Source organism: Apus apus, chromosome 19, assembly GCF_020740795.1.
Source record: "Apus apus isolate bApuApu2 chromosome 19, bApuApu2.pri.cur, whole genome shotgun sequence".
NCBI lineage: Eukaryota > Metazoa > Chordata > Aves > Apodiformes > Apodidae > Apus > Apus apus.
The window spans coordinates 11,906,652-11,930,593 of NC_067300.1; the positions used below are offsets into that span (position 1 = coordinate 11,906,652).

At 37.5% G+C, this 23,942-nt stretch overlaps 1 protein-coding gene across 7 annotated transcripts in view; it reads left to right on the forward strand.

The window, feature by feature from the left end:
• GARNL3 (GTPase activating Rap/RanGAP domain like 3) overlaps positions 1-23,500 on the forward strand; it is a 46,754-nt gene extending 23,254 nt beyond the window's left edge. For 3 of the 7 annotated variants that reach the window (XM_051636588.1, XM_051636591.1, XM_051636594.1), the window contains 16 exons: positions 614-720; positions 1,603-1,724; positions 2,503-2,607; positions 5,490-5,564; positions 6,505-6,616; positions 7,146-7,244; positions 10,475-10,591; positions 11,187-11,359; positions 11,656-11,814; positions 13,230-13,296; positions 15,307-15,414; positions 16,547-16,665; positions 17,088-17,223; positions 17,827-18,036; positions 18,312-18,423; positions 19,152-23,500. In XM_051636588.1, coding sequence (XP_051492548.1) covers positions 614-720; positions 1,603-1,724; positions 2,503-2,607; positions 5,490-5,564; positions 6,505-6,616; positions 7,146-7,244; positions 10,475-10,591; positions 11,187-11,359; positions 11,656-11,814; positions 13,230-13,296; positions 15,307-15,414; positions 16,547-16,665; positions 17,088-17,223; positions 17,827-18,036; positions 18,312-18,423; positions 19,152-19,308 — 1,978 coding nt within the window. In that variant the 3' untranslated portion in view covers positions 19,309-23,500. Of the gene's footprint in view, positions 1-613; positions 721-1,602; positions 1,725-2,502; positions 2,608-5,489; positions 5,565-6,504; positions 6,617-7,145; positions 7,245-10,474; positions 10,592-11,186; positions 11,360-11,655; positions 11,815-13,229; positions 13,297-15,306; positions 15,415-16,546; positions 16,666-17,087; positions 17,224-17,826; positions 18,424-19,151 lie in introns of those variants that run through there. The other 4 variants (XM_051636589.1, XM_051636590.1, XM_051636593.1 and 1 more) reach the window with 4 other exon arrangements.
• Positions 23,501-23,942: the final 442 nt, after the last annotated feature.

Consider the following 23,942-nt stretch of genomic DNA (forward strand, 5'->3'; position numbering starts at 1 on the left):
GTAACTTGAAGTGCCAAGGAATTATTATTTACCTTAAAGACGTTGCAGCTTGCTGAGCATGTTGTATACACAGTTTTTGTACCTGGCATTCATTCTTGCTGTGCCAGATTCCTTATGGATCAAAAGAACTTGGCAGGTCCAGCTGTCCCGGAAGTAATTCTGACTCTTTCTTTCTCAGTGAAAATGAATTTGCTATTTCCGAGATACAGATTCAGCTCTAGTAAGCCATTGTTATTCATAAAGAATCAAGCTATTTAATGCATATGGTGAATGTATATTGGTAAGGTGGAAATCTCTTAGGTGAAGATATTTTGTAGGCAAATAACTAATCTTTTACAGGTTTTTTGACAAAGGACTAGAGTTTGCTAGTGCCAGTAAAATCCTTGTTCCTATGAGTCGATCTGCAGAGTTCAGTTGTAATTGTTAGTGTCCCAGTATTAGTTTGTGTAAAGGAAGCAGAGTTTTGCTTAAGTGAATAATTCCAAGTTAATGTTAACTACGACATACCCAGATAACAGTTTCCAATTCATTTTTCTGTTTGGAATAGTGTCTATAAAAACAGTGGGGTTTGAATATGACTTTCAATATAGACAAAGATTTGTTCTTTCAATAGGCTGAAAATATTTTCAGAAGAAAGTGTTCCTCTCTTTGGGCCTCCCCTTCCCTCCCCGCCCGTATTTACAAATCACCAGGAATTCAGGGATTTTGTGTTAGTGAAATGTAAGTCAGTTTTGTTGTTGGTTTTCTTTTTTTTTTTTTTTTTTTCTAGAAACATTTTTTTAATAAGTGCTTTAATAAAATGAAATTATTGATGCTTAAAATGTAAACACATTTTCTTGTGTATGCTTCTGTTCTATATAGAATTCTTGTTCAAATCTGTAGCATAGGCAGGATGACAGTTCCATCAAACTGTTCCACTCAGATGAACAAAAAAACTGAATTTCCATGTGATTATGCTTCTTCTCAGGCTACTAGATACAAACTGTCTTTTACGTTTGCAGAATGTGCAGCCATGTTTAGCTTTGCTTTTTGTTAAAGGACTTTGAGACCTGAAAAAATTTATAATGCTGTTAAGTATTTAGTAATAGAAGGTGTTAGGTTAGCAGCTCAGAAAATCTGAAAATGCTTTTCTGAAACCTGAAAGCTTTTCTGAATGCATGCTGTATAGGTGCCTTTCAGCACTTTTAAGAACTTTTTAATTGTGTAATGATTCAGTTCTGGTTTTCATTGATTTTGTAAATCAGCAAGAAAGAAATCTGTGAGAACTGATCATTATGACGACAATTAGATGCTTATCTGATAGGAACTTGACTAATAACTCATTTTGCAAATTGAATCGGTTTAGTACTTAAATTGATAAGCAGCTTGTCTTTAATTTTTTTATTAAGTAGGATGTTATTAGTATGCCTTGTAGAAATCTCCTATTACTAATTTTTCTCTTTTAAGCTTTAGGGATCGTTATTCCCTAAAAAACATGCAAAAAGGAGGCAATTCTAAATTACTAAGGGGAAAACAGGTGTTTTTGTTCAGAGGCAAACTAGAGTCAGTTGAACCTGTAAAAGTTCATTTAAGTAATGTGTCTTCCATTCTGTAATATTTTAGTAATAAATGGGGAAAAAGCCACCTTGGAAACCCCAACATTTTCTCAGAAACGTCAGCGCACTCTAGACATGCTGATCCGCTCTTTATACCAAGACCTGATGCCTGATCTACACAAGGTAAATGTAAGTCGGAAGCTTCTGCATACCTCATTTGGGCTTTCCTTTTCTCACTGGCATATTGAATGTTCTGTTGCTTTACAAGACTGTATTGAGCATGGAATTGTATGCACTAGGCTAAATACCATTGTCATAGAACTTGTTTTACAGTTATATAAACATGGAAAGACAATAATTTCAGACTAGGACTCTTGATGCATTTATTTAAACCAGGAATGAAGAGAAATGTAACAATATCATGCTATGTATAAGCTTACCTGAAGTAAGGAAATAGGAAATTTAGGCTCTGCAAATACAGGTATTAATCTCATCACCATAAAACCTGCACTTACTAATTTAACAATGTGTACATTTGGATAATTTTTACCTGCGAGTAGCAATGAGCTCTTCATTTTAGATGACGAAGACTTATTCTTAGGGTTATGCTTAACTAACAGAAAAGAAATAGTTCTAAAATTACTGAGCTGCTGTTTTTTCCCCGCTGTTTATTTCTCTTAGCTAAATAGATCTGCTTAAACTTTTTTATATATTAATATCTGCAGTCTTTGTTCTGATTGATTAGAGCATGATAGTGGTAAACTATGACAAGCTGGAAAGTGAAGCACTCAAGGTTTGAAAGAGTTGCTATTTTTGTTCTCTGAGAAATCATACCATTAGATTGATGCTACAGGAATATATCCAAAAAAAGACAGAAAATTTAAATCATACCACAGTAAGTTAACCTAGATTAAAAGATTCTGAAAACTTTTGTTTCAGTTTAAAAAAGAAACATTTTCTGTTTTAGAACATGCTCAACAGAAGGTCCTTCAGTGATGTGTTACCAGAGTCCCCAAAATCAACACGGAAAAAAGAGGAAGCTCGGCAAGCAGAGTTTGTCCGACTTGGTCAGGTAGGGTCAATTTAAGAGGTATGCACCTGTGCTTACAAAGACTGCATCATCCCTTTTATTAGAATTTTATTAGCTTGCAGGGTTATGTCAAGACTTAATGCAGTTCACTGTGGTCAGAAACAGCTTTGCAGTATTGCATTAGTTTAAACTATGTTAAGGAAAAATATGAATAGAGGTATTTATTTGTAGCACCTGAGGTACACAACACAGTTGCAAATATTTATAAAATACATAAACCTAAAGTAAGGTTGGAAAAAAATCACACCTTAGGATCAAACCTAAAAGACTTTTCCCTACTTCATGCAGCAGATCTTTCTGCTTCCAAGCCAAAGAATGCTCTGTCTTTTTCTGTGCTTTGGAGAAACATAGCCTTTCATAGACTTTCTCTATTTGTTTTATTAAGATTGAATTTCTTAGAAATTTTTACCCTACTTTAGCCAGCATTAAGTTTCAACAGTCTTTCTGCTAAATCAGAGGTTGCCATATGTCTTTGAATATTACCAGGTGCTGACTGTAGTTTCCTATGGGCTTATTTGATGCAGTTTGGTTCAGTGAGGAGTAAAGCTTCCTGATGATTTAGACAGTCTGGTTTGGTCTGAAAGTTGATTGCAGCAAAAAAAACTAAAGTGTCTATGCTCATCAGTTTATCCTGTCCCTTTCCACTTGTCTCTTCCTCATCCTGGTCTGGTGACAGGATTCTGCTGGTTATCTTAAGAATGCTTCTTTTCTGAGCTAATTTAACCCAGCAGGAGTAAACAGAGCAGGAAACCAATAAAAAAAAAAAAAAAAAAAAAAAAAAAACCCTAAAGAAAACCCATCACCATCAAAACCTGAGCCTCCTCTCATTTTTAAATATGAGTTAGTAAGCTAAGGTGTAGAAGAGTCTGAGAAGTTCCAGGTCTGGTGAAAGATAGAGAATGGAATTATGTGGTTAAGAGTGATGCAGAAATCTCAGGGCTATTAAAACCTGCATTGGCAGGGCTGCAAAGTCTGCTCATCTATGCTTTACCCACCCTTTCCCCAAACACCTTGAAACAGCTAGTCAAAAAAAAAAAAGTATGTCTGTAATACTCAAACAGAAGTAACCAATGATTTATACCCCAAGTTTACAAATTATTTTACAGAAGTTGAAGAAAAACATGGTTATTGAAAGTATAGAAGCCTTATAGGCTTGATCCCCTCCACCCTCCTAAGTTAAATGCTGATTAATTACTCATGTAACACATCTAGTTGAGACTCATTTCTTAAACAAGATTTCCATCTCCATTATGGTCTTCATTGAAGGGAAACCTAATACCTGGGTTAAAAATTCATCGAGACTTGTATGTTTGTGTTTTTCTCAGAGGTTCTTTTCACACATCTTTCTCTTCCCTAAAAGAACTTTCTTCTCAGTAAGAAGTTGTAGGCTTGAACACATTTCAACATGCCTTCCAAGTAGCTCTTAATCATTCTTGTCAAACTCTATGAATGCATCTGTCCCTTATTTTTTTTGATGGTAAATAAAACCCAATGATGGCCGCTTCAGCAATATTTATTTATTATTTATTTATTATCAAGGTGATCCCTACTGACTGGTGAAATAAAAATGCTAGTGCGATGAAGTATTTAATGCTTATCTGTAAGGTGATAGGCATATTTAATGCAGATGTGCAAATGGTGCATGCAGCTGATTGCTGCCATGTCACAGAGACCGTGCATGATGGTGGGCAAACTTCAGGGCAGTAAAGTCGGTTTAGGTAACTTTGCAATAAAGAATACTGTGGCAATTCCATGTGTTACCACTTTATCATAATCATAATCACAGAATGGTCTGAGTTGGAAGGGGCCTTAAAGATCATCTAGTTCCAACCCCCCTGCATGGACAGCGACATCTCCCATTAGACCAGGTTGCTCCGAGCCCATCCAGCCTGGCCTTGAACACTTCCAGGGATGGGCCTTCCCCAACCTCTCTGGGCAGCCTGATCCAGTGTCTCACCACCCTCACACTAAAGAATTTCCTCCTAATGTCTGACCTAAATCTGCCCTCTTCCAGTTTTGATCCATTCCCCTTTGTCCTCCCACTCTCTCCCCATGTAAAAAGTCCCTCCGCAGCTTTCCTGGAGCCCCTTCAGGCACTGGAAGGTGCTCTAAGGTCTCCCTGGAGCCTTCTCCAGGCTGAACAGCCCCAACTCAGCCCATCCTCGTAGGAGTGATGCCGTAGCCCTTGGATCATCTTCGTGGCCCTTCCCTGGACTTTCTCCAGGAGCTCGTTGTCCTTACGTTGGAGGCTTCAGAGTTAAACACAGTACTCCAGGGTTAGCAGTGTTGGTATATAGAATACTTTAAACAAGACTTCCTGTGTATCTCGCTGAAACTATACTCAAATAGTATTTCTCTAGAGTTCTTTCATAATCAGCTCACTTCTAGTTCTAGTTGAAGAATTTGTCAGACTGTTGACTGTGTGTCCTTGGCTCCCATGGCAAAGTATATATATGGTTTGATTTGGTGGTTTGTTAAGAAGTTTTGCAAGCAAAAGGCCAGCTTGTATCATTGATCAAATGATCCTCTATGCAGATAGCTTATGGAATGAATTGTGTAGATTACTAGCTTCTACGCCTTGAGGTGGAGGCTTTTCTGATTTTGAGTTTCCATTAAACAAACAAAACCCCCCAAAATCGCACTAGCTTATGTTTTGGCTGAGATGATCTCCAGGAGCTCCCTAATGATTCATGGAGACTTTGTTCAGGATATACAGATGTCTGCTTCTTTCCTAATTACTTAAAATATTATAGGAATTTCAAACTGGACTTGCTTTGTAGTCCTAAGTTGTCCTTTCTTTGTAGTCTTTAGTTTGGATATTGCTGACAAAAACTCAATTTAAATAAAACATCTGTTTTTATTAGGCACTGAAATTGAAAACCACTGTGAAAGGGGATGCCACAGCTAACGTGGCAACTACAAGTTTTGGTAAAAAGGAGGTGAGTGAACCTGTCTGTCTGAGTAGAGCTATGAAAAAATTGAATGCTGTTGGATATGGCACTGCATATCAGTTCTGCATACTGTTCACTTACTTTTGTAATTAGATACTGTAGCACTAAAGATGAAATGTATAGTGTCGAAGTGATTCTGCAGCCAATATCAAATTAATAAAGGGCAAGCTTAGGGGCAGAAACATTTCTCAAGTAAAAGCAGATGTGGTTATTTTTATATTTGAGAATATTTTATGAAAATGCCATTTTCCATACACAGTCATCTTTTATTTTAACTCTTGCATCAAGCTTAAAACAAAATTCAGTTGTGTTTTTATTTCCTGTAGTACCAGATTTTGTTCAAGGGCATTAGGGAGTGAAAGATGCAAACCACACTCTTCTGCATGCATATTATCTATAGAAGCTTCAGGAGCACCTCTAGAATTTCAGAGACTTCAGGTAATATTTAAACTGGGGAGGAAAGGCAGCCTGTGGGAGGTAAGTACAGAGAACACATGACAAATGAACAGTTTGGCAGAAAGGCAGTTTTAACTGTACCATGTACTAATGACTAAACATTAGAACGGCACCATAAACTGTAAGCAAATTGCATATGCATGGTGATACATGTTTCCAGTCAGCAGGGGTTTCTTAAAATACATAATGAGTATTTCCAGAGTTGCACTAAGTATCAGCTGCATGTGTTTTAATTCCAGTGTTTCAGGAATCTCTCTTACTAGTCTCCAAATCCAGTTAATAGGGAGGGTATTTCCTCTGCAAGAAAAGTAACTAAATTTTTATATTTCAGATTAAAAATACATACTGTTTGAAAGTGTATTCTGCCAGAAGCATTTACATGTTATTACTTGCCATTGTCCATCACATTCTGTGTCTGTATGATCTGTATTTCCTAGTGTACTTAATATGTATCCCTTATGTTACTTCATAGCCTTGGGAATCTCAGTCTTTCTGCAGTAATTTTCCTCATGAGGTGGTCTGTGCAGATTCTTGGGGCCAGTCCTTGCTGGTTTCTACAGATGCTGGCATCTTGTTATTAGATGGTTAGTAAATGATCCAGTGTTTTGTGTCAATTTTTATGTATTGGGGAGCCAGTGTTAATGCAGATATCTGAATGTTTTGTTACTTCAGATGTTACTGTCTTGACCATCTGAAAAGACTTACAAAGTCATATCCAACCTCATGGAGTGTTTAAATGGAGCCCTTGACGATAGTGAGCATGAAGCCAAAGGCTTATGTGACAGTACAGGCCTGCTTCTTCCATAGAAATGATATTGCTAGTTTGACACCTTATCTTCTGTGTGCCACAGAAGCCAGTGGGACTGAGAGAATGAAGCTAGTTCTCAGTGATAATTCTCAAATGTTCCAAAGGAAGCTCCCTTTTAGGTTTCAGTTGCATAATCTGATTCATGGCAATGGCAAAACACTCCAGTGAGGAAATACTGGCTATGATGCTGTGGTATTTGTAGCAGCTTTGTGTAGCTTTTCTTTTCTTACATGAAGGAAATAGGTCAAAACCAGTGACTAGCAAAATTTAGCAGGAATTTGAATAAATACGTGTTTCTTTTTCAGATGGCCAGCCATCAGTGCAAGTGTTTGATAAAACTCTCCAAATAAAGCAGATGCATGTGTTAGAAACTCTGGATCTTTTGATTGCACGAACAGACAAAGGTAGGAGAGATCTGTGTTCTTTCATTCTCATATGTATGTGGCTGGTGCTGGGTATGTACGTCTCATGAGGCAATTATGTCTATCAGTGGAAATTACATTGGATGCCTCTTTTAGAATAAAGGAGCACATACAGCAACTACTGTTATTTTCTTAGAGGCAGGGACAGCGGAGGGAATCCCTAAAAGCTCAATCATTCTTCCTTTGAGGAAGCCAGAAACTGGTCGTATGGTCTTTCTTCAGCAGCTATTGGAACTCAGCAGTTTTTGGAAATCTCATTGGCTGAATTGTTTATTTAATTGTGCAAAAATGTGGGGGAAATTACGCTGTCTCAGTTTTACAAAATGGTTTTATTGGTATTTGTTCTATTAACTGTCACCACATCCTAGGGCTATAGAATGTATTTTCTTGAAGGTTCTAGTATAAAATACCTTAAATGTTTGTTTCCTTTTAGGCTCAATTGGAGGCATTAAATGTGCAGGAACTGTGCACTTTTTTGGTGAGGTACTTTTTACCCAATAGTTGAATTTCACAAAGGGAGTATACACAAAGCAAGAACAGGATTTTTATGTGTAACACAGAGAAAAAAAAATATAAATATGATTGTTTTACTGTTTTTAGCATATTGTCCGTTTGCTCAGTTTTGGCTGAAGTTGCCTTTACCCAAACTTTGGGTAAAACATGGCTCCTTTTGTATCACTGGGAATTGCCCAGTTTGGCTGCACATGAAGAAATTCACCTTTGGACCTTACAGAACTGGCTCAGACTACCTGAGAGCCATTTGCAGTTCTCTCAAGACACCTTGGAGGGTGGGTGATCTTTCTGAAGATCTGAAAAGGGTAGTTGTATCTGAAGCTTGTTTTGTGAAGCTTCTAGAAAACATGATTACATTTAATTGTCAAAACATTATTCTGTTGGATTAAACCAGAAGAGAAACATTTAAGCAGGCATTATGAGGTATAACAGAACAAGTTATTACTGTCATCAATTTATGACAGTTCAAACATTGTATGATAAATTCTTACTCATGTAAAAAATTGCAGAGATTTTAAACTTTTGGTATGAATGCTTTTTGAAGCATTTGGGGGAAAGTTATTCTATACTTGCTGGAATTCTGGCCTCCTATTTTGTATTTGCATACCATATTAAAATTAGGATCTGGGCTGGAAGAAAAATTATACTTGCTGTTCGTTTTCAGAGTACACATCAGCAGGAAAAGTGAGAAAAACAATCAGTTAGATGAAAAAAAGCATGCTCACACTGGGCTCATAAGCTGGGTGCAAAGATTTTGTGGGATTTTAGGATGTTATATGCTGCAGGCTTAACTTTTTAAGCTTAGCTATCAGCAAGAGCTGATTCAGGTCAACATTCCAAGAGAAGGCACAAGCAGTTACTGCAAAGGTTGATGACAGGGCTGGTACTCAGCCAACAGGAAACTATCATGATGCAGTGTTCACCAGAGGTTGTATTTCTAATAAAGATTCTGCCTTACGCCTTTTCTGAAGTGAAATCAGACCCTCCATATGTTTTTGCATTGATTTCCCTAGTCCTGTGGGACGCTATCAAAAGTCACTCATTTATTGAGGAAATCTTGGGTTACTGGTTGCTACAGAGAACCATTCAGTTGCCTCTGCAGCTCTCTAGCTCAGGTTTTACCAAGTTACTACCAGATGATCATCACTGGCCAGGCTCCCACTTATTGCACCTAGCATGGAAGATGTTAGCTGGTCAAATGCTGTGGTCAAGGATGGTTTCAGAGAAGACGAGGAGATTCTTGGACAGAGGGGGAAACACCTTTTAGGCAGCCTTACTCATCATAGGAGAAAGCTTTAGAAAAGAGTAGCCTAGTATTACCAGGACTTAAAGCATGGACTAGTTGACTCGCTGTAAATCTACAGCATAGTTCATCTTTTGACAACTTGTTTGACATTACAAACAGAAGATGTCCGTTCTCTATGGCTTGATGTTTATCTGACATTTGTGTCCCCACCACAGAAAACTGTATTTATGGTCTTTGCTTGTTTGAGGAATTTGCAGAATTCTGGTGCCACATTCTTCCGGTTGTTGTGTTTGGAATGACAAACTGAACACAAAGGCAGGAGGAGTAAGTCCAAAGAGAGACAACTGATGAGAGCAGTAATTCTGACCTTTGAACATTTGACCTAGCATATGTTTTTAGACATTCCCTCCAAAAGGGTGGGAATGTTGTTTGCCGTTCTTCCATGAACTTATTCCTGGAAGCAAAGATTCTTGAGTGAACACATCCTTGAAAAGAGAGGGATTGCATATGTTTTCCTTTTGTTGTTTTGTTGACAGTAAGACTTTGCTCTCAAGTGCTGGATTACTTAGTGTTTGAAATTGTGTTGCATCTTCTCTTGCTGTGGGAAGAGAGTAATGGAGAGGCCTGGTTTCCTGACTCATGTTGCTGTTCTCTCAGAATTAAAGGCACCACCTATCATTTTGCTTTTGCCTTTATAGTGAGATCCACACCAACTATATATTAAGAAAGCATGTTTCATTTTTCCAGCCATATCAGCTAGTCTAGTAAAACACTTTGTCAGAAAATTGTGTCTTGCTTGCATTTTAAGAAACTTGGTTTCTTAGAGAAGAAACTACTCTTAAGCTGCTTATTTCCCAACTGCAAGTAGTAGTGTATCATTTATGTATTTGTTTTAAACTTAGGAGTTGTAGACTCAACTCATACCTATCTTTGTGGGAAACAGATTTAGCTATGGAAGTAGATATACTGTATTATTTTTGCAGGTGGAATATACCTTGAACGAAACTTGCTTGCCTTTGAAGAATGGAAAAGCAAAACCAGTCTGCATCCAAAAAGGTTTCAGACTCTTGTTAAGAATCCAGTTATCAGCTGCTCAGCTGGATGATTCCAGCTCTTCAAGTTAAACCTTTTGCTCTTACCCTGCAGTATTTGTGCTTTCTTGCAAAATTGTGTGTATTTGCAAAATGGTGTATGTTTCACTGTTTTGAAGCTCTTAGTCATTTTCTGATGCAGCACCACCTGATGGGAAACTAAGCTACTGACCTGAAGGGGTTGGTTACTAGAATTGTAAAGCCTAGAGAGTCTTGTGTGATGTTGCGGCTCATCCCCAGAGGAGTAGTATGCTTTGTTTATCTTTCTTCTGCTTGTTAGGTGATGCTTCTTTTTAGGAATATTAATTTCAAACTACCACCATCTTTTTTTAACTTATTTTCTGTCCCTCTTCATCCTTCAGGGAAGGAATCTCGTCTCCTTGTCTTCAGACTCAGTGCTGTCCAAAAAGATATAGAAACAAAGCAAATTATAAGGAGCAAATACAACTGCAGAGAAAATAAACTGGAGAGAACAAAAGGTGACTTCATTATCCTGTGTTAAAAAAATCCACTGTAGTATGATGTCTGGTATAGTCCAGCATGACATTTTAAAGCTTTGTAAAAATTCCACATTACTTGGGAAACGCTGATGATGAAAAGCTCTAGAGAAAAGTAGACGTGTTGCTTTCAGGATTGAGGGGTATGAGAAGAATTATTCAGGGATGTGAGACTAAAATAAAGGGCATTTTAAGGTGGAGGAACACTAGCAAATCTCCGTTAAATAGAAGTGTTTAGATTCATTTGGGTGTTGCTGATTATTTTAGTAGACGTAAATATTTTGTGGTCTTCAGAAGAGAGCTGCTTTGGAAAGCTGAAACCTGCAGAATAATGAACATCCATGTATTTAGTCTCTACTTGGAAAAGGAGTATGGGGAAAATAGATTTCAAGAGGGTCATAGCTTTTTGTCTTTTCCTAGAAGTTAATGTTACCCCGTTGGGAGGTTTGTGTTTATGGGTTGCTGAGTCATGCATTAGGGCCCTGTTGTACTAATCATTACACACCTAGAGAACAAAACAAAATGCAGAAATAGACCCTACCACAAACACTTACAATCTAGCGCATTATTTCCTCAGGCTGCCATTTGTACGCCATTAATACTCATCATGGCAGTGAACTGAGGATTGTTGTGGCTATTCGGAACAAACTACTTCTCGTCACAAAGAAATATAATCCACACAACAGTTTAACCAGCAGCTCTCTGCTACCATCGTCTGAATCTCCAGTAGAGGAGTTCCAGTACATCCGGGTATGTGTAATCTGATTGCTAATTACCTTAACAGACTAGGCAGCATTCAGCTGGGGGCGTAGACAAAGAGCATGCATTATTATCTTCTGAACCTCCAGACAATTGCAAGTGAGGAGCCATGTGATGGGATTCCGTCATACATATGCCAAAAAAATATTTTAGATTTTTAAGTAAGTTTCTACTTATTCTTTATCATGCTTCTGTGCTTAGGGCACATGCCTTTAAATTAATGGAGTAACTGCAGCACCTACAGCAGGAGCTTGAAAAAGAGAATATTTCTATTATTTACATTATAGGAAATAGGCCTTTCTGACCCTCCAGTGGTTATGACATTGGTGGATGGACCTACTGAAGACAGTGACAATATGATCTGTGTAGCATATCGGCATCAGTTTGATTTAGTTAATGAGAGTACCGGAGAATCTTATAGATTGCACCATGTTGAAACAAACAAGGTAAGTTTTCATCATTGAAATTATTGTCTTGCAGAACCACACTGAATGTAATTTCTCGCATACTCAGTTGATCCTGTGCTGACCTTCCGGGAGTGTAATTTATGGAGATCCTCATGTCTCTTTCTTTTAATTTCTGTAACCTGATTTAGTGCGCTCCAAGAGATTTGTTCCTTTTGGGATATGTGATAATAATCACTCCCAAACAAGGCAGTTGTAAGGTATGACACATTAGGAAAGAGCTTGTGTTTCAGGCTCTGGAATATCACTGTCAGCATAAATTATTTTTTCTCCTTTCTTAATCTGCAGCTTGCTTTTTGCAGTTTTTTGGGGGGGTCTTAGTGTTTTATTCTTTAAGAAATTGCAGTAAAGCAACTTCAAGTTTTGGCCACCAGCATGTCATTCAGATTTGTCTACTTGCATATACTAAGGCTAAAATATTTACGTGTATCTTTTAATTGTATTTAAGGAACTGCCCAGTCAACAAATAAATATCTAACTAGGACATGGGGTTGGGATTTAAGTGAATGTCCTGATTTTCAGAAAAGAGCTCCAGTATTTCATACTGCAGGAAATACAATGATCTTTAGCATCTCTGAAAATCAGATAATTTTAATTATTTCTGAATATGGATGTGAATGTACAGCTTTAGGGAAAAAAAAAAATTAAAAAGGAAGATTTTGCACAGTTAATCTTTTTTTGCTGTTGTTTTTCCTCATACTGAGATAAGAGACTACTCTTTTCATTTGATGGTTCTTGTTGATATGTTATTTTCTTTTTCAATCATCTGTATTTTTATTCACATCTTGTGATGAAGAGGTTTCATACTCCTAGCATGGGTGAAACAATGTAAACTTCTCCACAGCAGTGGAAATCTGGTTTAATCTGGATGAGGAGGAACTACAAGTAAAGAATAGGGATGGAGAAGTACCCCACCACTCCACACCCCCGTTCCTCTTCTTGCCAGGAATCCTATTACCTTTGGTAACACAAACAAAGCAGACAATTAATATGAGCTCATCCAGTGATTTTTGTGAGGCTGAAATGGGGCAGCAAATTATTTTAATGGGTAATAGAGCAGAAATTGGCTCTATGGCTTTCAGTCACTACAAAGGATGGCTGAAAATGCTATATAACAATTCATGGTGCCAAATAAGTTATGTAAGTTTTTATTGCTTTATACTGTGGGTGTGGTGTTGAATATGTAGTATTGTACAGAACTGAACACAGAAATAATTTATTTCCATTCTGAGAGCATCTTGGAAATTAATCACAAAATCCCCTTTGTCCCCTGCCCACCACCCTTATTTGTAGTTGTGCACTCCCCCAACCGATTGTTTTGCTTGTTAGACAAAACCTGGTTATAATAGCCTCAGTGTTCTCTGCCTGTTCATTACTCTGTCTCATTGTCATTGCAGGTTAATTTTGTTGCAGCTATTGATGTATATGAAGATGGTGAAGCTGGTCTACTGTTGTGTTATAACTGTAAGTATTTTGGGAAGACTGAAAATGGAAATACTTCAATCTCCATATGTAGTTATTTTTTTCACTGGAATCTGGATCTGTGTTTTCAAATAAATTCAGTGTTTCATGGAAAGTTTTTCAAAATAAGTTATTTTTAATTTAAATGTGTATTAGACTGAAAATGGAAGTATTTTATTGCAGGGTATGTTGAGTTTAGACATACTAACTGTTAGGTTTTAATTTGTTATAAAAGGATGTAGCTGTATATTTATAGATGTTACCACTTTACCCACTAAAGTCCTGTTTCTTCAGATCTGCCTCATACTTTAGGTAGCTACACACTTACTAGGCGTCTTCAAGATGTACAGTTTAGCATGCCATCCCTTTTTTTCCTTTGGGTGCTGTTCCATTCTGTCATTTTGCTTTTTCTTCCACCTGCTTCTTGGTTGCATTGTTTTATTGTAATCCTCTCAATTTCATGTTATAATATGGCCTTGGATATAATACATATATGCACTTCTCTGCAACACACAGATACTTTTTCTTCCAGTCCTTGTGAAAATGCAAGGTCTTAGCATGAAGTAGCCTTTATGAGGCAAGGCTGAAGGACAAGGCACAGCTTCCTTTGCTGCAGAAGGCAGCTCTTATTTGCCCCTCCAAAATGAACATTGGTGGAGACAGGATGAATGCACCTGTGTTGCAGCATTGGCTATCAGCCTGAAACAACAGGTTATAAGTGTCTCTGAACTGGATCTTTCTAGACTCTGATGAGGCCTTACCGGTTCTAGTAGCTTTCCAGACTCTACCTGGTTCTGGTTTGATTAGCACTGCTTCAGAACTAAAAAAATGTCTGACGAAGCATAGCGAATTCCCACCCACACTTCTGCACAGAATCAGTTCCCTTTTAATAGACCCATTGCTGAGCCAAAGCTAACAAACATAGCTGATCTTAAACTTACAATAAACGTGCTGCAAAGGCTTGCAGCAACTTGAATTCTTATTGCTAGGACAGGGAAACCTACGTTTCTATTTTAGAGTTTTAATAATTCTGAAAGTATATAGAACAAATTTGAAAACACAGAATTTGGTGGAGTCCTAAGTTTGTGTTTAGAAGAAGAACTGCAATATGTTTCTGGATATAAACTTCTATCAGCTTAAGGACATCAGTTACAGGAAAAAAATACAATTTTGCCTAAAAAAATAGAAAAGAGCTGGAAACAGTACATATTTGAGAGGATCATAGATGGAGCCTGCAGTACACTTGTATAAGCTTATCAAGAAAAAAAGATTATTCCAATTGCATCTTATCTTTAAGCTTTCTTATTTGCTGGTATGACTCCTAAAGTCCCTGAACTTTTAAGGTTGGACCAGATGATCCTTGAAGTCCCTTCCACCCTGGCATTCTATGATAAATAAATTTTTGATCAGCACTAGTGCATGTGTTTAAAGAAAAATCTATTGTTAGTGGAAAGTTAAGTTTCCCCTTAAGTAGATCTATCAAATTAAAAATCCAGAATTTCATTGTCAGTAAGAAGCTGGATAAGCCAGCATTAATATCTGACTCAGAGAAAGACTATTCATTTCAGAATTGGTAAACTTACAGGAGCTAAGAAGTGGGTTCTATGATTAATGAAGTGTCTGTAGTATCCCATATGTATAACAATCTTCAAAGGCAGCAAACTGTGCTAGCATATGGCTGCTTGAAGGGCAGTTCTTACAGAGTAAGTAATTCTGCTGAAACTGCTTTCTGAATTTTTTTGGCCTATTCCTCTATCCACGGACAAGGTAAGGAACTGTCAACTGTTGAAACAGTAATACTTTATGAAACATGGCAACTTATTAAAATGTAGGTCTTTTATTTTGATCTTTCGAATGGTGTGTTCATAGAGAAAGCACATTTTCTTATTTGAGGGACTTCAACCTAAATATTTGATTATGTATATAATGCTCACAGTTCTGCAAAATCTGCCTATAAAGTTGGTGTATGTCCCTTTTAGTGTAAGGTGGAGGATGCTTCTTATTTTGTTACAGATGTTTGCCAATACAGAAAGGTATATCCTTTCAATGGAGGTTCTCCACTGATCCAGCCATCACCTTACGACTTCCACTTCAGCTGGAATCAAGTTCCTTATGCTGTTGGTAAGAAAATACCTCTTTTTACTAGATGGCTATTTTTTTCATTACCATTTAGGCTTGCACTGGAGAAAGGGACCTGAGGGTCCTGGTAGACAGGAGGATGACCATGAGCCAGCAATGTGCCCTTGTGGCTAAGAAGGCCAATGGCATCCTGGGGTGCATTAGAAAGGGGATGGTTAGTCGGTCAAGAGAGGTTCTCCTCCCCCTCTATTCTGCACTGGTGAGGCCCCATCTGGAGTATTGTGTCCAGTTCTGGGCCCCTCAGTTCAGGAAGGACGGGGAACTGCTTGAAAGAGTCCAGCGCAGAGCCACAAAGATGATTAAGGGAGTGGAACATCTCCCTTACGAGGAAAGGCTGAGAGAGCTGGGTCTCTTTAGTTTGGAGAAAAGGAGACTGAGGGGTGACCTCATCAATGTTTACAAATACGTAAAGGGTGAGTGTCAAGAAGATGGAGTTAAGCTCTTTTCAGTGATGACCAGTGATAGGACAAGGAGTAATGGATACAAATTGGAGCATAGGAGGTTTAAGGTGAATATCAGAAAAAAATTTTTTACTGTGAGAGTGACAGAGCACTGGAACAGGCTGCCCAGAGAGGTTGTGGAGTCTCCTTCACTGGAGACATTCAAAACCCACCTGGACACCTTCCTGTGTGATGTACTCTAGGTGACCCTGCTCTGGCAGGGGGGTTGGACTAGATGATCTTTCGAGGTCCCTTCCAACCCCTAGGATTCTATGATTCTATGATTCTATGATTCCATGATTAGTGGAGTTAAAGTATGTATGCTAGGAATAAGCATGTAACATTTGTGATGCCACTTTCTCTTAAGTTTCTGCATCTGATAATTTTCAAAAGTGGAGCCTTGGTGCCAAGTTCTTCCTTTGCTGAATTTTTTTTCCTTTCTCTTTTTTCTGTTTTTCATTTTCCATTCAGCCTACATTCTGCCAGGCATGGAGAGGGAAGTTGTCTTCAGGCTTGATGTAGCTCAGTGTCCATCAGTATGTTAGACAGCTTTTTTAATCGGAAAGGGAGATGCCAGAAGAGGTCAGAAACTCAAGAACGGTTTTCATGGAGCATCCAAAAACATTTACACTAATCATTTTTCCTTGCCACAAATATTTTTTATTTCGTTGCAGTCTGTGCTTTCCCTTATATCCTTGCCTTCACTACTGATTCCATTGAGATCCGGTTAGTGGTGAATGGGAACTTAGTCCACACAGCAGTTGTGCCTGAGCTGCAACTTGTAGCATCAAGGGTAAGACACAGGAAAATGTTTAACTATTTCCATGATATCCTGGGATCTAATTCACATTAAAAGTTTCTGCAGCGAAAAACCAAACAAACCAAAACTGAAGCATATGCTACCTGATCCATGATGACTGTTCATCTGTGTGGTCTTAGTTTGTATCAATACAAAGAGAATCAATATTGATCTCACTATCCTATATTGCTCATGGAAATGCAGATCTGAGATATTTGACTGTTTATGGGGTAAATGCTATCCTCAGCATCACAGATGTTCCCTCCACTTACAGTGGGATAACCTTTCATGCCCAACCCTACTTGACTTAGCAGCAATAGTGGCAACAGAACATAGTGGACAAACATTTGAGCTCTTACTCAGGAGATGGTTAGGAAGGTCTGGCTGTACTAATGATGAATGATTTGTCATTTCAGTCAGATATTTACTTTAAAGCTACTGCTGCCGTAAGTGGATCATCTGACAGCAGTTTTAAGGAAATCTGTTCAAGGAGTTCTCCTCAAACACCAACAGCATATCAAATGCCAGAATGTCCTCTTTCTTCACTAGAAGGTAACATGGTTTCCAGGTAGCTTGAATAACAATCTTTGATCATTCCAGCAGCATCACATCTCAGTGCAGCTGTTCTTAAATAAGATGAAATTGATCAGGTAAAAGATTTTGGGGGCCTGGCTGAAAGTCTGGAAGATAGAGATTTTCTCGTAATCCACAGATATGAAGCACCTGACTGAGTTTTTGCCTCATAATATCTCTTTTAAATTCACAGTAGGACTGTTTTGAAGAAATTATTTCTGTAGGAGGGAAGAATTAAGCTTCGGTAACTTGGCGAAGCTTTGGGCATATGATCAAGACTAATAATGCAAAAAGAGGTATAAAATTGTTGGAAAACTTGAGATTTCGCGTACAACATTAATTTAAGAAGAGCTAAACCACTACTGGATGGTTATAGATCTTTTGTGAACTAAAAGTAAAAAGTTCTAGCCTCAAAACATCCTATTTATATCAAAAGATCTCTGGGGCAAGAAAGATCTTTGTTATTTGGGTTAAAAAGCACCCAGCACAATAAGTATAATTTTTCTGTTTTACTTTTTATTTGGAAGTGTTAAGAACTGATCCTATTGTACAAGTGCAGCTTTCTTTCTTTCTGTGTTTCAGCTGAAGTTCCATGCAAAAGCCTGTACAAAATTCCTCTCAGTAATCTGGTTGGGCGAAGCATTGAACGACCTCTGAAGTCACCTTTGGCTCCCAAAGTTATCACTACTACAGCATCCAGTGGCATTGCCTCTCTTCCAGTTACTCACTCGCTATCCTTATCTCGTATGGAAATTAAAGAAATTGCAAGTAGAACACGTAAAGAATTGCTGGGTAAATTCTCCTCATTCTTCAGTGTCCATATCAATTGCCAAGTATATAATTTCTAGTCTGTGGACCATCACAGACAGATTTGTAACATGCAACCGGTAGTCATAAATAAGTAGTATGAACAAACAAATGAAACTGTGAGAAAACATTATTTGCAAATAGCCAACATCTGCTTGCATATAAGGTGACCATATTCAAAGCCAGGTAGAATCTATTAACATTTTCATTAATACTTTCTTTTCTGTTGAGAGGTTTAAGTCTTTTATTCCTTTATTAAGGCCTCTTGGATGAGCCTGTACCCAAGACAGAAAGTGCACAGAAGCAAAAAAAGGTTCCTCGAAGACAGTCAGATCCCAAGCAGGGAACAGTAAGATCAACTAGTAGTGACAGGTAAATATAGTGGCTTTAGAAGAGAAATTATGAAGGGCTATAAATGTTTTCAGAAATTTTTTTCAACCTGTTAACTGCTTATCTCAGTTGGCATGGGGCTGACTGAGACCTGTGTTTACCAATGTGAATTTCATGCTACTGTGTTTGTTATTTGTCTGAATACTTTAAGTACTGTCACAATTAAAATTTTTTCCAAAGGCATGTTAATGAGCAAAGCAAGACTAAATGGGATTTTGTGGGGACCTGCTGCACTTGAGCCTGTCCTTAGGATTTGAACTGTGCTGTGCAAGTTGCTTGCTGTTTTATTGATATGCTCTTGTGTTGCTGTTTTCAGAATAAATTCTGCAAAGAAACATCATTGCATTTGTCTCTTTGGCTCTGCTTACCTGGCCCCACTGCCGTTCTCTTCTTTTCACTGTTTCCACAACATGTGTTTGTGTAGCATAATGGCAGAATTCAGCCAAGATACAGCAGGCTGAGATGAACAAAAAAAAAGTCTCCTGCATTGTAAAACCGTATTTGATTTATTTCACTATTTGGAAATTATTTGGCAGGGGACTTCATTAACATTGCCTTTTTATGATTTTAAGCAGAGTAAAACAGAGAAACTCAAGTTTTAATGGTCTGTCTCTGTCTTCAGGACAACTTGATTGAATCTGGAAACAGACACTGATCCTCCTTGCCCCTATCCGTATATGTTTTAGTAACTTTTGTCTTCCTCTTTACAGGATAGTCTCAAGCTCTTTTGAAAGCTATGCTGAAGTACGTCATCTTTCCACTAGTTCAGATCCTGATACTTTAGCAAACAGGGAGGAGAGCTCAACATCCAGCTGTCCTTTTCAGCCAATTTCTGTATATGATGAAGACATCATTGACTTGAAGTGAAAACAGTCTTAAAACCTTACTTCCTTACTTCACATTTTCTTACAAAGGTATGAGCTCTGTGGAAGCGGCACAGATGTGGTAAAATGTGGCTGGAAGTATTGATGATTAGTTTTTATAGAACCCATGTTGTTCTGGATAGCTCAGCCTAATTTGGTGGTGCTTGTATCCTTGACATAGGTATGTTGTTTTTTTCTCACTTAATAAACCATTACTTTTTGTGGCATTCTAAAAGTAGATAATCAATGAGAGACGTAGGCTGAAACAGAATAAAAAATACTATTTGTTCTGAGCTTCTTAAAATTTGAAGTACCTGAATGACATTAATCTAAGTTAATTGCTGTTATCACTATCATAAGTTGTTTTACAGCAGTGTTATATCATGTGGGAAAAGGAATTTTATAATGTAGATCACTCCTTTTGGTTTTCAGCCTTTTGAAAAACAAACAAAAAAAAACCCACCCCAAAACAAAAAAACTAAACCCAACAAACTAAAATAAAAAAAGGCTTGCAATCAAGATCTTTCCAAACAGTGTAGTCTGTCCTTGAAATGATGCAGCTGTGGTATGCTCACTGAAGAATCAAGGATGTTCTATAAAGATCAGGTAAGATACGAAGATGTTACTTTCTTTAGTCTGGCCTGTCAATGGACATTTTTTAGAGAAACTTGAAGACTGTTCTGGTATTAAGAATCCTTGAGCAGAGAGACTTTTTATAGAAAACACAAACTTTCTAAATACTCCTTAAGAATTTGAAGTTAAAATAAAAAAATAGAAAAAAGCAAAACCCAAATGTATTCCTCCATCTACTAGAAAACTGTTACTGTAGTACGCCTACAGATTCTCCCATTACAGGCAGAAGAACCAACCCTTGATTTTCTTTCTGACTACACAAATATTCCTATGCAGGCATCAGCATTAGCTGTTGTCTGCTCTTGCTCCAACAGTGTAACTCATTATTTGAGAGAATCATTTTTCTGACTGGATCCAGACTGAAATTTCATTGCTAAGCAGCTGGTTTTCTATGATTAAATAGTAATTTTAGATCTTTTGTTACATTAAAAAGACAGGGTTTCATGTTTAAAGCTTGATTATTTTTTAACCCTTTCCCTCTATGCCAAAAACCAGTTTTAAAAAATATTTTGAAAGGGTTTAGTTTTTTCTTTTGTCTCATGAAAGCGTGATGCTTCTAGCCTTTTTATATATAAAGATTTTAGCTTTATTAGCAAGTATTTGCTGTTCTATATGTAGGAATACTTCTGTATCCTTGATTTTATATTGTAATACTATTCATGTGTCATGATTTCACTTTCTGCCCAAGCATGACCATCTGGAGATGTGTGCCTTTTGCTTAAGTCTGAATGTAAAATCTTTTTTGCAAAGTATTTTTTGCCTAGTTTCTTGTATATGAGGGCTTAGTTGCTCCACGTAAAAAAATAGGCAAGACCTTATATAAAATGATCATTTCTTACTCTCAGCCTAAGTGGCTGATCAAGGAAAGAAGCAATATTTTCAACAGGAATTAATCTAGGAGCAGAAACAGTATTTACCAGTGGATACTATTACTTGCACCCATAAAAGTGTGGGGTGGACCTTAATAAGCATCTAAAAGGAAGTGCCAGCTCAAAGTCTTTGCATGAGCTTACAATTCTTTTTGAGAATGCTATTTCCAGGGATTGTGTTAATTTACCCTGTCCTATTCGTCTGGGCAGCTAAGGTTTAAAAAAAATCAATCTGAAAGTATCACAGAGTGCTGATTCTCCTGAAGGTTATAAACACTTATGTAGACTTACCAATTCCATTTAGGGAGCACTGCTTGCACTTAGATATTTTTAGAAAGTAAAAGTAAATTAATTTCTTGATGTAGTATTTAATTTCTGTTATAGGGGTGTTTTTGAAGACTGTACCAGTGTGATGCAAAACCGTGTCTTTAGTTAAAATACAGTTTTAACTGGAAACTACTTTGCACTGTTACAATATCAAATTTTAAATATATTGCAGATATTCCCCTGTGCTGTTCTAGAGTGACTGAACATGACTTAGCCATAGATTGATAGCAGTTGAAGCAGTATTTGGAGATTTTAAAACTGGTTTTGAAGAACCCAAAAAAATACATATTTAGGTATGCTGAAAGCCAACCCTTGGAGATGTAATACTGGGAAGAAGAATGAGAAAAGCTTGACTGAAAGCTTGGCCACTAGGCATGGTGGTAGTCAGGATGCATATAGATGCGGCATTTGTGTCATAACATAGAGATGACTGAAGAAAGAAGGGGCCATAAATCAAAAGTCTTCAAGCAGAGCCTCAGCAGTGAAGTAAGGTATAGCTGTAAAGTAAGAGGGGGTGTGTGTGTGAGAACTTTTGAAGGTCTGCCTGTAATCACAGTATTGATGACATCCATCAATAGTAACAAATGTTTTGTTTGTTTGTTCTGGCTGTTTTGGTTTCTTGGGGTCTGGGAATGGGGTTGTGGGGTGGTTTTGTTTGGGTTTTGTTGTTTGTTTTTTGCAATACAATAATGTACAGGATGCAAGTGGCACCCAGAATGAATAGCAGATTTGCTGTCTGCCTTCATGTGACTCTTTCTACACATAAACAAGCATTTGTAATTGAGCAGTAGATTCAAACTGAAATACTTTTTTTTTTTATGTATATTTTTTTTTACTATGAGGCCAGTCAACTGAATAAATTTTTAAACAGTTCTTAATAGGGCAGGAGACAGGTAGCACCCATGTGAAGTGTAACACTGTTGCATAAGCAGTTACGGTCAAGGTAGTAGCTCCTGACGTTAACTTGCAGTGGTTCTATGTATATTTGACCAACCCTGGATTCAGGCTTATGCATGTTTTCCTAAAGGTGTGGATCTATACCTTGTGCTTGCAAATGCAGCAGCTTTCTCACAGCTAATGGCTTAGTCTGCATTTGAGAGATATAATCCTATGGGTTTGGATTTAGTTTTTAATATATATATACATATGTGTGTATATACATGTATATGTGTATATATTTGTAGTTTCTACCACAAGTTTTAAGGGATTAAAAGCCCTAAGTGCATATATATATATAGGAATCTAAAGCAATGTGATCTTACTGGGGGGATCCCATCTGCAAGTATTTCAGAATTGGTTTTGTTGTCTTCAGTGTATGAAAATGAGTACCATAGTATTGGCATTATTAACTGTTTGATGTCATGGTTCATATGCAGAGTGTTTGCTAATTACATTAAAGCAGTATTTTCTCAGGCTTAGCCTGATTTTGTGAAGGAATAAATTACACCCTAAGAATCTAACACTAACAGTATGGGAAAGCTCATATGACAGTATGCAGCAAACATCTGTACTTGCATGCAGGTTAGAAGGTATTTTTTACTCTTACTAGTTGCACTCAGCAACTTCACCAGTCTGTATGCTGCCCAGCTGCTTCATTTTGTTGCTGACCCACAACTGACTGACTTGTTTGCTACTGGAAGTCATGAAATTAGCACTTGATTTGAAAGAAAATTTAAGAAACTATTTTCTGCATATTTATTTATCGCTCTATTAGGTATTTATCTGGTTGAATGGAAAAGCATTATGTCTCTAAAGGTTTATGCAAAAAGTGTTATCAACCTGGAACATCAGTTTTAAGTAAGTCTTTGAGTGTCAGCAGACTGCTTTGTAATTTAATAATTGTATATTGTTAAGACTGTTGCTGTGTTTGTGATTAAAAAAAAAAGTTTTTATCTACCACTTGTCTTAAATGCTGATGTATTACCATTGTTTTTAATGTCATGTGAAGGTGTGTATGGTTTGTGTTTTAAATGTGACATCCAAATAGAAACAGTCCTGTCATGGTTGGAATTGTTTTAAGCGCCATTTATCAGCTTTGTGAAGGAGTAATAGATTATTCCTTCATATGTAATAAAACATAAATTTGACCTCACTTCATTTCACACATGCGTAACTGACAGCTTTTCCAAATTTGGTTCATCAGACTAGAAATTAAAAAGACAGGAGGTAGTACATTATTTGCAGACAGCTCTGGATTACTGTTTCTATTTGTGTTCTCTAGAAATTTGATTTAAGATGTTATTAATTTTGCTTTTTGTTCGTATCCCTTGTTTTTCTTGGATTTTTGTGTTATTTTTTTCCCCTCCTTTCCCTACAACTTGCTGTTGCTGTTGTTCCTTTTAAATTATTAAACTGTTTTAATCTCAACCCATGAGTTTTTGCACTTTTACCCTTCTGATTCTCCCCTATCCCACCTGGGGGGAGGAGTGAGTGATTGTGTGGTACTTAGTTGCTGGCTGGGATAAAACCACAACACAAGATTAGTCGTAAGCCCTGCGTGGTTAATGTTTTAGGCTCTCCATGTTACTCCTACCATCATGGTAGGCCACCCATATTATTAAATGCTGCTTTATAGTGCCTTTTTCTCCATAAGCAGCGGTACTTAGGCTGTGCAAGCATACCTGTCTCCTAGCCTCTGGGAAGTATGGGTGAAGATTTGAAAAAGGTGTATCAGCCCCTCCCACCCTCATTAGGCTGCATTTTCTTCCCACAACTGCCACCTCCCTGAGTCAGACTTCCCCCGGGCTGGGCTCTGCCCCCTGCCATTGTAGCAACATCAAAATTGGGGGGCACCCTATGTCAACATTGC